The sequence below is a fragment of the Callorhinus ursinus genome, unplaced genomic scaffold (genome assembly GCF_003265705.2).
Source record: "Callorhinus ursinus isolate GAN/ISIS: 27379988/994484 unplaced genomic scaffold, GSC_fseal_2.0 scaffold63, whole genome shotgun sequence".
NCBI lineage: Eukaryota > Metazoa > Chordata > Mammalia > Carnivora > Otariidae > Callorhinus > Callorhinus ursinus.
In genome coordinates, this window is record NW_027397125.1 from 3,648,124 (window position 1) to 3,664,682 (window position 16,559).

The window sequence follows — 16,559 nt, forward strand, 5'->3', positions numbered from 1 at the left end:
CAGTCATTTTTTCCCAGGTCTTCACATTCTTCACAGAAACCCTATGCCCTCATTACTGTCATTACCCCTCTCCTTCAAATGCAGAGGCACAGAGAGGTTGAATAATTGGCCGAGGGATACACAGCTCGTGAATGTGGAGCTGGACCAATAGGGCTCCTAGCTGCGTGATGTGCCTGAGCTGTGCAAAGGCCCCAGCTAAAGCTCTGGCCATGAATTTGCAGTCGCCCTGGCTGTGGGATTACCCTGGTAGTTCGTGTGTGCTTTGCAGATGTAACCACTGGGGTCAGAGTTTGTGTGCAGCACTTCCGGGGTCAGCTGGTGAAGAACCCAAGAGGATGAACATCTGGGCCTCTGTACCAGCTTCCCCAGGCAGTGACGCACCACGCTAGAACAGCGGCCCCCCGGCTTGGCGTTGCCAGAGCCACTGGAATGTCCCTCTCCTATCATGAAACCGTCTCATCTTTCCCCGGAGCCCCTCCCCAGAAATTCTGTCAATGGGTGGGATTTTCTCTTCTGCAACGTTTTGACCCATAAATGCTTTCTAAGCCTTTGGCAGCAACTGTGTTGCTCACCAGTACTGGAATCTAATAGGATAGGCTTGAATATAGGTTGTGGTCTGGTCCATATTTATAAACACAGGAGCTTAAGTCTATTAAATCTGTACTTTTCAAGGTGTTCGTCGAAGAGCCTCATCGATGAGCCAGGCCTTTGAGAAGCAGCACATGTAGAAACTTGGAGATGCAGATTAAATTGATCTCATTTTTATTTGCAGTAATTTATTTAGTCTTAAAGATAGGGGAGTTGTAGAATGTAATCCACGTGGGTGTTTTTCTGTGGGGAGAAAAAAAACCTTGTCGATGATTTCCTGTATAGGGTGCAGAAAGTTTCTTTATCGTTTTCATTACCTGAATAATAGTATCTACTCTGTTCCAAGGCGCTCTGTGGCTTGGTACAGAGATTTTGATCAAAAAGACTTACCCTGCTGCCAGGACTTGTAAAAGATAGGCCAAGATGAGAATAATCCGAGCACAAAGGGGGGTTGAGCAGCGGTGTACCCCCCACCCCTGGAGGACGGGACAGACATGCATGTCCTATGAGCCTCCAAAATACCTACACAGAGCCTGCCTCGGAGTGGACGCTAGTCCGCGTTTCTGAGTTCGGAGGACCAAGCAGATGCATGTAACACTGAAGTTTCTTTGAGAGTTTTGAATGAAAATAATTGTTAACTATTATCACTGTCCTCTGCAGAGGGAGGAAGGATGATGTAGTACGGTGCACAGGCATGGCGTGAAGTATTTTGACATACTAATCCTCACAACAACTTTCCTTGCTGGTAGGAATTATGGTGCTCCTTTTCCAGAAAATGAAACTAAAATGAAGAGTGATCTAGTAACTTGCCCAAGATCCCACAGCTGGTAAATGGAGGCACTGGGATGCATATGCATTCTTTCCAGCTCACAAACCTACGTTCCTTCTACCGTGCTCACACAGTGCAGACCCCCGTAGTCTCCATGTTTTTAAGGCTCACCCAACCATCTTTCTTCAGAGGTGAGGGACAACAGCCCTTTTTATTTCTTTAGATCAGATGTGTGAAGTTTTGTTTTCAACCAACCGCCCATTTTGTATTTGCAAACCTCACGTTAATTTACTGTTTTTTTGAAAGGAGAGAAATAGAAAATGTTCCACTGATCTGACTTCAAAGGAAGAACAACTGAGGTGAAACTCTACTCAGGAAATATATCAAATTAAATGTGTAGCTCAGTTATGGTCAGTATGATAGAAAAGAGCAAGAGCATCTTTAAAACCTGCCAACACTCTGGGTGACAAATATCAAACTCATGTACTGATGCTGTTCGTCTTTAATGACAAAAACTAAAGGCTTTTTTTGACCTTTAAGATGGTTAAATAGTATCAGAGTTGATTATTGACAGTGCTTGCCACTAAAAAGTTTGAAAGGGCATTTTATTTTTATTTTTATAAAATGCTCATTGTAAAATGGAAAAATTCAAGCAGCATAATTTACAAAAAGAGGGGGGAGAAAGCAAAGTTACCCCAAATTCTACCATTACCACTTGGTGACCATTCTTCCAGGCTTCTCCCTATAAATATGCACAACGTGTATGATTTTAACAATTTTTACAATTTTGAAATCATGCTACTCATGCTATTCATTATCCTAGACGTTCCACACACCTGTCGAGGACAAAAAAAGAGCTCTTTTGAAATATCCTTTCCCCTTTCATTTTAAAGAAAGGAAAACCCAACTTTCCTTTGGAGAGTGCCGTGGGACCCATTTAAAAAATATCAGCTTTCAAAGGAGATGTGTCTCCCCCTTGTGGCCCTTTAGAGGATGGTCACCAATACCTTGAGACTCATGTTGTGTTTTTGCAACTGTAATCAGAAATGGTGTCAAAGCTGGAACTTGTACAGCGGCCTTGATGAAATCCAACATGGGGGCCAGAGTACCTCCGTCTGTCCGGAGAGCAGGAGCAAGTATTCTGGGGTAGCACGGCACCTTCCCTTCATGCTGCTGCTCTGGTGGGCACAGTGGCTCAGCGCATTAGTGTGGTGGGTGAGAAACAAAAGCTAGGACTAGAGATGACTGTCCCAGTGTCTAACACTCAGCTCTCTCCACAGTTTCCTCTTTAATCACAGCTTCAATGCTATACTTTCACAACACTGTTAAAAGAGCTGATCTTGGCGGCCAAGTGACTCTCCCTCAACCTCACAGAGTCATCACCCCAGGCTTCTGGGAAGGAAGGGGGAGGCCCTCGGTAGGGTGTGATTTCCCTTTAGAGGAATTAGCAAATGGACCAATCACTTGCCCCCTCATCTAACACTGTTATATCCAAGTTTTGACTTTACAAATTAGTTTGGGATGTTAGGAAAAAATATCTCTTTGGAGAATAAGTTGAGTTTTCTTATCTATGTATACATGGTGATCTCAGATCCTGGTCAGGCAGTATAAACACAGTCATTTTCTATAAATAGGACCTTAGTAGTTGGAGGGTTTCACTTTGTCTAAACACAAAGGTAGAAGAGTTATATTTTACATCTGAATGAGCACATTTTGATTACATAATGTGTTCCTTTTCCTCTCTCCTGTGCAGTATATAGTAGAATGTCATGGGATCACCCTTCTTCCCCAGTTCTTGGGCATGTACCGGCTTAATGTCGATGGAGTTGAAATCTACGTGATTGTTACAAGAAATGTGTTCAGCCACCGTTTATCTGTATATAGGAAATACGACTTAAAGGTGAGATTTTTGTTCATGTTTATTAAGTAGACAAATGTTGTAATTGATCATGCTAAACACTTAGGAGGTGCTCAGAGCTTAAAGCCGCCAGGCAACTAAACTAGCAGTGCTCGCCTGCAAGTGAAGCAAGGATCGCTTGCTGGCTTTACCAGAAGACTTTTGCACATGTTAGGAGGTATCACGTCTGATTTTCAAGGAGTTTATTGAACACCAGCTCGATGAACAAAATGGACCAGACCTGCGCTCAAGGAGCTGACATTGTGGTGGTTACAGACAGACAATAAGTAAAAGTAGTGAGTAAATCCTATAGCATAGTAAGAAGTGGTAAGTGCTATGGATAGAAGTAAAGATGGGGAAGAATGGGGGAGGGATACAGCTTAAACAGGGTGTCGGGGAAGGTTTCACTGGAAAGATGACATTGCAGCAGACCCAAAGGAAGAGAGCATGAGCTGAGGGAAGGGCATTCCTGGCAGAAGACACAGGCCCTGAGACCGGCTATTACAAAGACCTTGGGTGAGAGGCACGCCACGGGAATTCTCAGGGGAGTGAGGTGAGCTGACTCTTTGGATCACTGACTTTGGGGGAGGATGTCCAAGTTGGGAGCTGGCAATCTGTGACCTGCCTGCATGGCAAATCCAGCTTGGCCATTTTTGTAAATAAAGTTGTTTTTTATTTTTTATTTTTATTTATTTATTTTTTTTTTTAAAGATTTTATTTATTTATTTGAGAGAGAGAGCACATGAGAGGGGGGAGGGTCAGAGGGACAAGCAGACTCCCAGCTGAGCAGGGAGCCCGATGCGGGGCTCAATCCCGGGACTCCAGGATCATGACCTGAGCCGAAGGCAGTCGCTTGACCAACTGAGCCACCCGGGCACCCTGTAAATAAAGTTTTATTGGAACGCTGCCGTGGCCAGTGTTTCTGCATCACGTGTGGTTGCTTTTGTACTATAATGGCAGAGTTGAATACTACCACAGAGACTGTTCTTTTTTTAAAGATTTTATTTCTTTATTTGACAGAGAGCACAAGCAGGGGGAGTGGCAGGTAGAGGGAGAGAGAGAAGCAGGCTCCCCACAGAGCAAGGGAAGCCCGATGTGGGACTCGATCCCAGGACCCCAGGATCATGACCTGAGCCTAAGGCAGTTGCCCAACCAACTGAGCCACAGAGACTGTTCTGAACCACAAAGTCTAAAACATTTACCAGCTGACCCATTCAGAAAAAGATTGCCACCCTTTGGTCTTTGCCAGTAGATCTCAAATTTTTTGATCTCAGACTCCTTCACTCTTAAAAGAGGACCCCCAGTACAGCCACTGTGGAAAACAGTATGGAAGTTCCTCAAAAAATTAAAAATAGAATTGCCATATGATCTAGTAATTCCACTACTGGGTATTTACCCAAAGAATACATAGACACTAATTTGAAAAGACATACACGCCCCTGTGTTTATTGCAGCATTATTTACAATAGCCAAATTATGGAAGCAACCCAAGTGTCCTTTGATAGATGAATGGATAAAGAAGATGTGGTATACATATACAATGGAATATTATGCAGCCATTAAAATGAATGAACTCTTGCCATTTATAACACTGTGGATGGATTTAGAGGGTAGCTAGGTGAAGTAAGTCAGTCAGAGAAAGACAAATACCATATCATTTCACTCATGTGGAATTTAAAAAAACAAAACAAATGAACAAATTTAAAAAAGAGACCAAAAAAACCCCAGACTCTTAAGTATAGAGACAAACTGACGGTTATCAGAGGGGAGGAGGAAGCGGGTGGCTGAAACAGGTGATGGGGATTAGGAGCACACTTATGATGAGCACTAAGTAATCTATAGAATTGTTGAATCACTATATTGTACACCTGAAACTAATATGACATTGTATGCTGATTATAATGAAATTAAAAATTTTTAAAAAGAGGACTGTCAAAAGCTTTCGGGTTGTATATACTGCTATTTACAATGTTAGAGATTAAAATAAGAAATTTTTAAATGCTTACTTTATTTATAATTTAAAAAAAAATTACATGTTAGCATATTTTCATGAAAAATAGCTGTATCTTGCAAATCAAAAAATTGAGACAGGTGACCTTTTCTTTTTCCTTTACATTTTTGCAAATCTCCCTAATATCTGATTTAATATGAAATAGTTGGAATGTCCTATCTGGTTGTGCTGTCTTTTGCAATGTTACTTGATTGACGTGTATGAAGAAAGCCAGACCTTAACACAGATACATAGTTGGAAAATGGGAGGGTGGGTGTTTTAGTAACTTTTTCAGGTATTTGTGGATACTGTTCTTTGATATTCTACCAAAACCTGACAAAAGGTAATTTCTCAAAGCGTATTTACAATGTGGGATCAGAAATCACATCAGTGAACTTTCTGTATTGATTTCATTAAAACCCACTGGTCTGTTTGCATGCTTTGATCATTTGAAACAGATGCAGTCACTGAGTTACGGGGTCTTCCAAATATTGACTCATTATGCAATATCGAGAAGTCACATTAACCTCACCACAAGTCTCATAAGAGAAGTCTTTAAGTATTGAGAAGCTGTCATGCTCATGGTGGTGGATATAAGTTTTTTAAAACTCTGATTTCCACTTCAAAGCTCAAATTTTACCATTGGCAACAAGCCCTGTGCGTTGTTTTTGGTGAAACGCCAGCATGCAGCTGAGCCCCACAGCTTTATTCTTTGAGCAAGTATCTACCAAACGCCCGGATCTGAATAAAGAGATTGCCATTGTTCTTTCAGGTAAAAATGTTTTAATGAAAAAAGCAGCTAGTTGAGCTTGTAACTCAAATCATCACAAAAATGACTTCTTAAAACATTCCTTCTTCACAAACAGAAGTGTTTTATACATATTCCCACAAAGAATATTGAAGAAATGTGTACTCCATGGTCAAGATTTGCTAATTTCATTGCTTCATCAAGGACATTTTTAGACATATATATAATGTATATTTTGTATGTATTTTATGACAAACTCTATTAGTACCATTCGGTGCCACTGGATTTGTGCTAAGCTGCCAACAGTTTTGCCCACGATTGTTTTTGTAACATCCATGCAAATATCAGGACAGTGAAAAAGGCCAATCATGTCTCAATATTATTAGAAAGATGGTTTTGACTTTGCAGAGCCCTGAAAGGGTCTTGGGACCCCAGGATGCTGAGCACACTTTGAGAAATGCTAGTCTAAGGGAGGGAAAATGGTTTAGGCTTATCTTCTACCCTCTGGAGTTCAGATAAACTGTATAAGCTTCCCAAATACAGCCTTGCTCTGTTCTGCCTCCAAGTTGAGGCAGTTTTGTCACCCGGAATGGCCCTGGTGGAAATCCCAGCCACTCTCCAGGGCTCTTGGATCATCTCTCTCACTCAGCAACCTTTGCAGTGCTGCCTAGAGGAAGGACACTGTGGAGCATTACGGAACTTTGTTCATGGGTCTGACTCCCCTATAGAATAAGCCAGAGTGACCTCTGAAGCCTCCTGTCCTGGTTTTATCATTTGTTAGCTATGCGTGGGTTGCTGAACTTTTATTGAATCTCCGTTTCTTCATCTGTAAAACAGTTATAATTATACCTACCTTTGCTGGGTTGTTATGAGGGTTTGATTACACGTGCGCGCGTGCACACACACACACGCACGTCTGTCACGTCCGGCATAATGTGTAGCATATGGGAATTGGCCAGTGAATTTTGGTTGTGACTCATCCATCCTACTAGTAAGTGCCTTAAGGGCAAATTTTTGGTCCGTTTTATTTTTCTATTCCCCTAAGATAGTGCCTCGTTCAAGGAAGCATCTAGTAAACATATCTTGATGTAAATTATACTTCTAGACTGGATATTATAGTTTTAATTTGCCTCAGACTTCCTTAATTTCATCTCCCTTTTTTAGCTTGTAGAATAAATTCTCTTCTTGCCAGTACTTTCGGTTGTGATGGAACCTGGACATCTGGCATCATTTCATGGCTCAAACTCTTGGCCTTGACTTACTAACCTTATTTTCTACTTCTGTTTGAGTTTTTATTTTGAATTCATTTAAATTTGGGTGAGTTCCTCCCCTCCCCCAGGCTAATGATCTGCATTTACATAGAGATGAAGCTTCACCAAGAATCAGAAGCAGGGTAAATTTTACTGCAGGAGAGAAGACACACACACATACACAGACCAGAAACTTGGCTAAAGATACAAAGAGGAATAAGTAGTTTCTTCCTCTGACCAGGAGCATAGACAGTGCTCAAATATTGCAAATATCCCGTGTTTTTTTTTTTTTTAATTTGGGAACATTCTTTGTTAGAAATCAGTGTGTAAAGGAAGCTCTTTGTGGTCTGTATTCAAGAATCCCTAAAAAAAAAAAAAAAAAACAGGAAAACGGACCATTACAAGTGGTAGCTGCTGGGTTTGTGCAGCGCGACCACACGTTTTCCTTCACAAACAATTCACATTGTCCCTCATCATTTCGTGGGTCAGCTTTGTGCTCCTCCGATGCTCCCCCAGAAACTCAGAGCATTTCCCATGGGCTGATAGCAGCTTCTCCGACGTCCGCCGACCTGGGAATGCTGACCACCAGGGGGATGCAGCTTTGATCCGGGGCGGGGGAGGGGGACTCTCCACAATCCTCTAATGCACGGCTTCCAGGGCAATAAACGCCCATATAAGAGGTGGTCGGAGAAGCGCGTCACTGCTGACCTGGCCTTGCCTGGGTGGCCAGTGCCACGGGGGAAGGGAGAGCAGTGAAGTGGTCGTGATCCTTCTCCAACCATTTACTTGGGAAATGCCAGGCATTGCTGTGTGAGATACTGCAGCAGTCCCCTGAGGAGCACGAAGAAATTGTTCTTGTTGTATTGACATCGCTAGGAATTCACTGGCCGTCTGCAAGCTAGCTTTTCTTTTGCGTTAACATCTTCCACAAACAAGGGGAAGTTTCTCTTCTTGAGCTCTACCACACGCCCCCATTGGCATCTGGGTGGGCTTGGGTCTTCTCGGACAGCCCCAGAGCTCTGAGGCGTGGCTTTGCAAACCAGTGCGGCAGAGTAGAATTGCAGAGATCAAGAACTGTCTTTTCTTCCCCTTGATATCTTTATGCTCAGCCTAGGGCCTGGCACAAAGGGGGTGCAAGTAAATATGTGTGAAGGGATTCCCAGAGTGAAGGGGGACAGGAAGGATCCACAGGGTCTTACTCAGAGTAGTGAGGACAACATGTCCATCAGTAACTCTGAAACAGGGGCGAAGGGCAGGCAGAGGGGCTAGGATGGGCCCACATGTGGAAGACGTAACGTGGGGAAGGAGGCATTTAATGCCCCAGTGGCTACTGCAGCCATGAGTAGCCCACACCACCTTTGAAGATGTAAAACCATTTCTGGCAATCGAGGCAAGAAGCAGAGCATGGTTTTTTGTTTTTTTTGTTTTGTTTTGTTTTTAAGATTTTATTTATTTTTTAGACAGAGAGAGAGAGAGAGCACAAGTAGGCAGAGTGGCAGGCAGATGGAGAGGGAGAAACAGGTTCTCCGCTGAGCAGGGAGCCAGATGTGGGGCTTGATCCTAAGACCCCAGGATCACGACCCGAGCTGAAGGCAGCTGCTTAACAGACTGAACCACCCAGGTGCCCCCAGAGCATGGTTTTGATCTGGCGTTAATAAGTTATCATTCAAAGGGCGCCTGGGTGGCTCAGTCGGTTAAGCGTCTGACTCTTGGTTTCGGCTCAGGTCATGATCTCAGGGTCGTGAGATCAAGCCCCTGTTCAGGCTCTGTGCTGGGTGTGGAGCCTGCTTAAGATTCTCTCTCTCCCTCTCCCTCTGTCCTTCCCCCGCCCATTTCATGTTCTCTCTCTTTAAAAAAAAAAAAAATCGTTTAAAAAAAAAGTTACTGTTCAAGTGATTGTCAGGTTTTCTGATTTCCAGCAGGGGGACAAGAACCAGGGAGAATCCAGCTCAGGTGACAAGCTAGGGAGAGGGTTGGAGACGAGCCGGTAGGAATGTCTACAGAGTGGGGAGTGCCCACGGGGCGGAGTTGTGACCAGGGAGGGGACAGAGCTCACTCAGGGCGCGGCTCCAGAGCGGAGTGGGTGCTCGTTTATTTCTGCGCTCCGGCCGGGCACACTTGCATATCTTACAGGTGTGAAGCCTGATGCCTCCCATGTGCGTGTTTTCATGACGGTCTTTGTGTTTCAGGGCTCTACAGTGGCTAGAGAAGCCAGCGACAAGGAAAAGGTGAGTACCCTGATATTCCCACCGCCGTCCCCTCCTTACGTCCACTCTTTCTCTCCTGCCTTCCACTGCGATTCTTCCGTCTCCCCTCCACCATGCCAGTGAGAAGCACATCACTGACCTGAGACGTCTCCTGCCTCCGCTGTCTTCCTCAGATTAGCTGCCCCACACTCTTTGTTGGGCAATGAAGTAGTTCTGTTAGTTCTAAGTGTGGCTGAAAGAAATGGTTCATTTGCAACATAGCCCTGAAAGCACAGCCATCTGTGTGGTTACTTAGGATCCAGATGCAGCTACAGCCCAGTAGCCAGGGTCCTAACCCCCCCTCTCCCCCTGACTGGCGGCTGGGAGCTCCAGTCCTTTCCACGCCTCTCTGAGCCCTGGTTGGTCCCCTGTAAAATGAGCGTGTTGAGCTTCAGTTTCACCTGGAAAAGGTTGGCTCAGATGAGCTTCAAACTCCTTTCCAGCTCTAAGATAGGATTAGAGTGCTTTTGACTTAAAGAATTAGGGATGTGGAGATTATATCTTATATTTTCCTGAGTCACTGGACAGCAGGTAATATTTGAACCACGTTTCGTTTATTATGCAAGACTATAGGCAGATTCGACTTGAATCAGTTTAAGAGTTTGGGAAGTAGCTTTCTGTGTGGCAATCGAAACTGACCCAAATCGACATTTGCTTATACGAAAGGTACCTCTATACACTCAGTTACCCCCCCCCTCGTCACCTGGGGAAGTTTTTTGACCAAACCGTTGAAAGCGGGGCTCAGGATTTTAAATTACGATTTTAGAATGTTCTCATCCTGTCTTGATTTGAATTTTACATTTTGGGAATCTACTTTTCTTTACTCATTCAGAAGCATTTGTGAATTTTTTCATGGCTACCATCCTAGCTTCAGGGGCTAAAATAAGCACCTAGCAGGCAACACAGACATTAAAATAGGAAATGACAGTTATCATGTGATGAGCGGTTTAACAGGGAGCATGTAGCACTGACTCAGTGGGGGCAGGGGGACAGAGCAGGGCACCCGGCGCTTTAGCTGGAGGGTGACATAAGCTGCACCACTTGGAAAGGCTGTTGGAATAGCTCTGATAGAGTGGTAGCCGGAGCTGGGATGGTGGAAGGGAGGAGAGGTTATAGGGAGATTGAGGAAGAAGCCACAGAAGCCCGAGGTTTGATGTGGGAGGCAAACAGTGCCAGGGAGTGTGTGTGTGGAGGGGGGGTGGGGTTCAGGAGGACTTCCGTGGGTCTGGTTCAGACAGCGGGAGTGTGTTGGTTCCACTGAAAGAGAGAGCCGAGCGGAAGGACGCCCTAGAACAGAGGTGGTCAGTAGACACAAGAGGCTCCAGGGAGGTTTCAGCTGGGGAAAAAAGGGCTTGGAAAACCTCACAGGAAGGATGAGCAGCCAAGACGGGGAGGTAGCTGAGGCCACCCAGGATGAGTGTACGGCATAGAAGAGAAGTATGTCCAGAACCAGCCCGGAAGAACTTCATCATTTAAGGAGTGGGTGAAAGGAGACAGTCCTGCAGAGGATCAGCCAAAGAGACAGGAGATGAGCAGACGAGCCAGGAAAGTTTGGGTCATCTGTTCAGACATTTAGGGAGTATCTCTTGTGAGCAAGCATTTCTCCAAGCATTGTGAGAAATACTGCCTTGAATAATGCCCCTGGTCTTGGGAGACTTGCCCTCTAGTTGTATCCTAGAGACCAGAGGAAGAGAACTGTCCCAGAATCAGATACTTCTGCAAGGCCAGGTAGGATGAGGACTGAGGATTAGCCACTGGACTTACCACCAGGGAACTCTCCGGTGACCTTGTCCATGGCAGTGGGTGGAGCAGAAGCCGGGTCACAGTGGGGGACGAAGTGAGGAACGGAAAAGGAAATGGCAGATTCTTCTCTGACCGTTTGTATTCTTACTATGCACTAGTGACTATATTTTTCCACTTCTGATCTCCACATAAATCACCCTGAAGGCACCAGCTTTGGCCAAAAGAAGCAGAAACAATGGACTGCTGGCTTCCATGTTTCTGTGACTAAACATTTCGTCCAAGTGCCCAAGACCCTAGCGGGTATTTAGGTTTTGGTCCCTGAGAAACTCAGAGGTTTAGTAGGATTGGGATTTTCTCCTAGGAGAAAATATCTGGATTGTTTGAGGAGCCACACAGACTTTTCGGCATCATAACAAGAAGCCAGCCCCTGAGTAAGAACTATGGTAGTGATGACATTCACTACTCCACGCTGGTGGCTCTGTGTTTACTTTGTTCCCAAGTCCCTCGAGACTATTGCTGGCAGACCCCACCCTTTCCCCCCCCACTCTGTTCATTTTCATTATTTCAGGTTTGATCACCCGGGGCATGGTCCACTCTGACAATAAACAGTGCCAAGAAAGACAGAGGCCATGGGGTGGTTGCTACTGAAGCCGAAATCATAAAGTGAGTCCATGTATGAAGGAAAGCCACAAATATTTGACATCCTCGAGGCTGTACTATTTCATCAGAAGCAGACCATCCAGTTGCCTATCCCTCCCCCCACTGCTCTGCCTGTAGGACCACACACTTTCCAGAAACCCATGGCATCCACCCCATTTCCACTGCCCGCCTCACCAAAAATGCTGAGCCCTTTGTGGGTATAGGTTTCTGTGCAAAGAATGAAATTATAGAATTTGTCTAATAGAAACCCACTTTTCTGAGGAGTCTACTGAGGATGCTTTTATCCTGTACTGAATTGTTCCTCAAAACATCTCCCCTGGAGGTGGGCTTAGAGAAGTCAGCAATGGGAAGGACCTTCCCCACCTCACACCGCGACAGATGGGAGACCCATGAGCTTCAGTTCCCGTGCTCTTTCACATAGTCAGTGGCAGAGGTGAAACCTTACCTTCATCTGGGTTGTTTTTTTTTTTTACTGTTAATTGTGATGTCTTGGGATTTAGAAAGGTCAATAGTAATATCTGACATTTGTTGAGTGTATACTACGTGCCAGTGTTTTACATTTTACGTGAATCAAGTCATGTCATCCTTCCAACCATCTTACGAGGTTGGAGCCATTATTACTTCCTTTGAGTAAATGAGGTTACTTCACAGACAGGTTTGGTAACCTGTCCAGAGCCCCCCACTTAGGACGTGATGGAGTCAGGCTTCCAGCCCAGGGCTCACGTTTCTGACCACGGTGCTGTTACCCTCTGAATGACTGGCACTTCTCAATCTCCTTTTTTTAAAGGGCCTGTTACCAAAAATTCATAGCAATACCGTGAATCATGAAGCATTCCCTGCATTGACAAAAACAATGTTTTGGAGTTAAATATGGTACGAGAGCTGTTCATTCTGAGTCTTGATTTAAAAATTTTGAAAAGTCGTGAAATAAATCGTTTCTTTTCCTACCGTGTTGGCAAAACAGCCAATTCACATTTCCTCCATTTGAGGTTTTCGGCATGTTTGTAACTACAGTCGACGTCACTGTATCTTACACTGGGTAAACATTAAAGTCATCTACGCCATTGCCCTGAGGAAGAATCCAGTGCTCTCTGCTTCCTTTGGAGCTCGAGGCTCGTGATAGCTCTGCTTCCAGAAGGAGCCGCTCCAAAAGGCCACCCACCTGCCCTTCTAGTTTACAGGTGCTCGCGGGGCAGGGTCAAGAGGAAATACCTTATAGATGAGGAAGTAAAAGTCATTAGAATGTGTAATCGATGGAGACTCCGCCTGCCTGCGTGGGTAGGAGGGCATCATGGCTCTGATAGGCAGTTTGTTTATAATCTGACCGCAACTGAGGTAACAGTCACTAAACTGTAATACGTAAAAATAAATGAAATGTATATAATGGTGCTGAACTCTTAAAAACATTGGGGTTTTTTTAAGTTCCAAAAAATATCTTCGCCTTTCTCTTTCTGTCAATTTTCAGGTTTTCTTTCCATGAGCAGTTAACATTTTTCCTCTTCCAAGAAAGCATGCTATTCTTTGTCCTCACCAATAAAACCATAAATGTTATCAAAACAATCACTCTTAAGGCTAAAAATACTTATTTTCTACATTTTCTCCTTTTATGAATGAAATCCCACGATCTGCCAAGAATCTTTTCATTGCTATCCCTGGGCAACTGTGTTCTGTAAGAAATGATTGTCATGGTGCAAAGGATAATTTTCATAAAGAATCTCCACTGACATGGCTTAATTAGTCCTCTCAATTGTGAATCTTCCTTTCGTCTGAGTGATTACAACTGTTTTAATTTCCCATACTTTCAACTTGTTCATGACAAGTTTTGAAACCGTCATTTCAAATATTTAGTGCTTATATAGGTGCACACGAGTCCCGTCCCCTTCGATTTCAGCTTGACACATAATTAGTGTGACTTGCATTAGCATAATAAAGAGGTTATGTCGCAACAATAGTGGCATCACTTTTATGGCAACAAGTACCAGAACACACATGTACAGAGGTCTTGAATTAAAAAAAAAAAAGTGTTTTTTTTTTTTCATTTTTAAAACCATTGTCAAATTCTGACAGCTGCTATGACTTGTTTTATTCTTTAATTCTTTACTTTTTAATGGAAGGGCATCTTCCATTCATGGCTCCAGCAGTTTAGCCGCCTCCAAATGAGACAGAGAAACGCGAATCTCCCTGGTGGTCGATCTTTCCACAGCTGCGCCGCGATTCCACTGTGACATCAAATTAGTAATTATAGCTGAGCAGGCTGCTTTTTACAAAGGAGTCTTAGCATGCCGCCAGCAAGCAAGCGACGCAGCAGGAAGCCCCGGGAAGTAAAAGAAAACATAACCAGACTCACTTGATTTCTGGGGGATTTGACCTGACTCTTTAAAGATTCCAGGTTCTCGAGAGAGACAGTCCTGGGGAGTTACACAAATACGCATTTTGTTCATCGTTCTGCACACTTCTCCTCAAAACTCGTGTCTGATTTTATGAGGTAAAGCAGAGCCTGTGTAATGGACTCACGGGGTCACTAGACGAAGATTCCTTTTAACATCTAAGCTGCTCCTTGGGAGCCACGTGACAGGAAACAGCTGCAGCAGGATCGGCGTTTGTGTGACTGTCGGCGATAATCGTTGACGCGTGGGAGCCACGTGACAGGAAACAGCTGCCGTGGGACCGGCGTTTGTGTGACTGTTGGCGATGATCGTTGTTGACGCGTGGGAGCCACGTGACAGGAAACAGCTGCCGCGGGCTCAGCGTTTGTGTGACTGTCGGCGATGATCGTTGTTGACGCGTGGGAGCCACGTGACAGGAAACAGCTGCCGCGGGCTCGGCGTTTGTGTGACTGTCGGCGATGATCGTTGTTGACGTGTGGCTAGTGAGCCGCAGAAAGCCGCCTTGTCCGTTCTTAGGCATTGTGAATTGCACTAGCAATTAAGTGACTGTCACCGTCTCGGACATTTTACCTATTACGGAGCGAAGGTTCGGGAGAATTGATCATTAATACCCTTACATCGAGAAGTGCTTTCCCAAACCAGTTTTCAGCATTTCTTTTGTGATCTTTAAATGGTAACAAATTGCAATTAATGAAGCCCTCTCGCGGGCTCTTTGAGATGCAGTTAAAGGCAAGGTGACAAAGCTGCTGGGACAATAAGGGACACAAGCACAGCGGCGTGTCCTGTCCCCGGCCTCCCCCCCGGAATCTTCCCGCCGTCAGCTGATGATCAGTTAAAAACGAGGTGATCACAGCTTTTACGCCCCAAACTCAACTCATGCTTGAACCTTCTTCTGTAAAATCCCGTTTCTTCCCAGATGGAAGCGAATCACTTCCCTTTGCCAGCCAGCGCTAGAAACGCCGATTCCAGCCCCCACAGTGCAAGGAATAGCTTGCCGTCGGGGCAGAAGCAGGGCCTGTTCCTCAGACCTTAAGTTAAAGGCAACGCGGGTAACATCTGCCTCGTGGCCCAGAGCTGTTTTATAAAGGGGGCTTCTCGGGGAGGGGCCCCAAACAGCAGTCGTGGAGCAGAGTCCCAGCCCCTGCTCTGGCCTCAGTGGAAGGTCGGGGGTTGGGGATAAATCATTTCACCTTGTCATCCTTCATAAGATGAAAAGACGTGATTGTATCACTGGTTCTCCTGCTTGAGCGTCAGTCTCTCTTGTTTCAAACAAAGCTCTCCCCTCCTGCGGAGGTGCAGACCAGCAGGGGACTGGACTTTGAGAAGTCCTGGACTTGACAGTCACTCAAATCCTGTCTGTTCCAGGTATGGGCGAAGGTGATTGCGAAGACTCCTGGGAAGAATGTTTGGAACTGTCATATCATATCAACGGATGTCGGGGCAAGCCTTAAGAACCCTATAATGTAAACCATAGGGGTTAGTCTGGGAAGTGGAGTTTTTAAGATTCAACTCATTTGGAATTTGCTAAGAGTGGCACATGAAAAAGAGGGGGTAACATGCAGTGGCTCTTGGGAGCACCTCCCAGGCGACAACATTAAAGCCCTCAAGCCCGTCTGGCTTCCAGTGGCGTGGAAACTCTCAGTTGCCTTCAGTTCATTTTTATGTCTCTGGGATGAAGTCAACCCCTGGTATCTACCCCAAGCACACAAGGAGCAGTGCTGTTAGATATGGGGATTTTTTTTTTTTTTTAAGCTGACAACTCTTATTCAGTTGGTTCCAGAAAGAGTCGGGGTGGAAAGAAAACTTCAAAATTTAGAATGCGGCCTGAATTTAAGCCAAGGGGCTGCAGATGCATGTTTTTTAAAATAATAAAATTGTGGGGGCGCCTGGGTGGCTCAGTCGGTTAAACGTCAGACTCTTGATTTCAGCTCAGGTCATGATCTCACGGTGGGGAGATCGAACCCGGCGTCAGGCTCTGCGCTGGGCAGGAAGTCTGCTAAAGATTCTCTCTCCACCCCCATCCCCTCTCTAAAAAAAGTAAGACTAAAATAAAATAATAAAATTGTGATGTTCACCAGGTTAGTATTAAACCAGAAACCATATAGTACTTGGTAATTTCTTAAGTTTTCAGACTCTGAGGTTTCTTATCAACATCAGCATCCATACAACAGAATCTTCCAGTCAGATCGTAACAACCTATTTTGTGGGTCCTGCATGCAGGGTAACTGTGACGTCACAGCTCGTGGAGGAAAACCAAACTGTCCCCATTGATACTGACCAC

At 44.9% G+C, this 16,559-nt stretch overlaps 1 protein-coding gene and 1 long non-coding RNA gene across 7 annotated transcripts in view; one reads left to right on the top strand and one right to left on the bottom strand.

Annotated features, from left to right (window-relative positions):
- Nucleotides 1–16,559, top strand: part of PIP4K2A (phosphatidylinositol-5-phosphate 4-kinase type 2 alpha) — a 213,769-nt gene that overhangs the window by 131,449 nt on the left and 65,761 nt on the right. For all 6 annotated transcript variants that reach the window (XR_012376066.1, XM_025891928.2, XM_025891929.2 and 3 more), the window contains 2 exons: nucleotides 3,111–3,257; nucleotides 9,432–9,470. Coding sequence is in view for 5 of the 6 variants with exons in the window: in XM_025891928.2 (XP_025747713.1) it covers nucleotides 3,111–3,257; nucleotides 9,432–9,470 (186 nt within the window). In the remaining variant the exon portion in view is untranslated. The remainder of the gene's footprint in view (nucleotides 1–3,110; nucleotides 3,258–9,431; nucleotides 9,471–16,559) is intronic.
- The window catches only part of LOC141371258 (uncharacterized), a 47,378-nt gene continuing 31,286 nt past the window's right edge, over nucleotides 468–16,559 (bottom strand). The window contains exon 3 of the long non-coding RNA XR_012376067.1: nucleotides 468–831. This is a non-coding gene — a long non-coding RNA (uncharacterized lncRNA). The remainder of the gene's footprint in view (nucleotides 832–16,559) is intronic.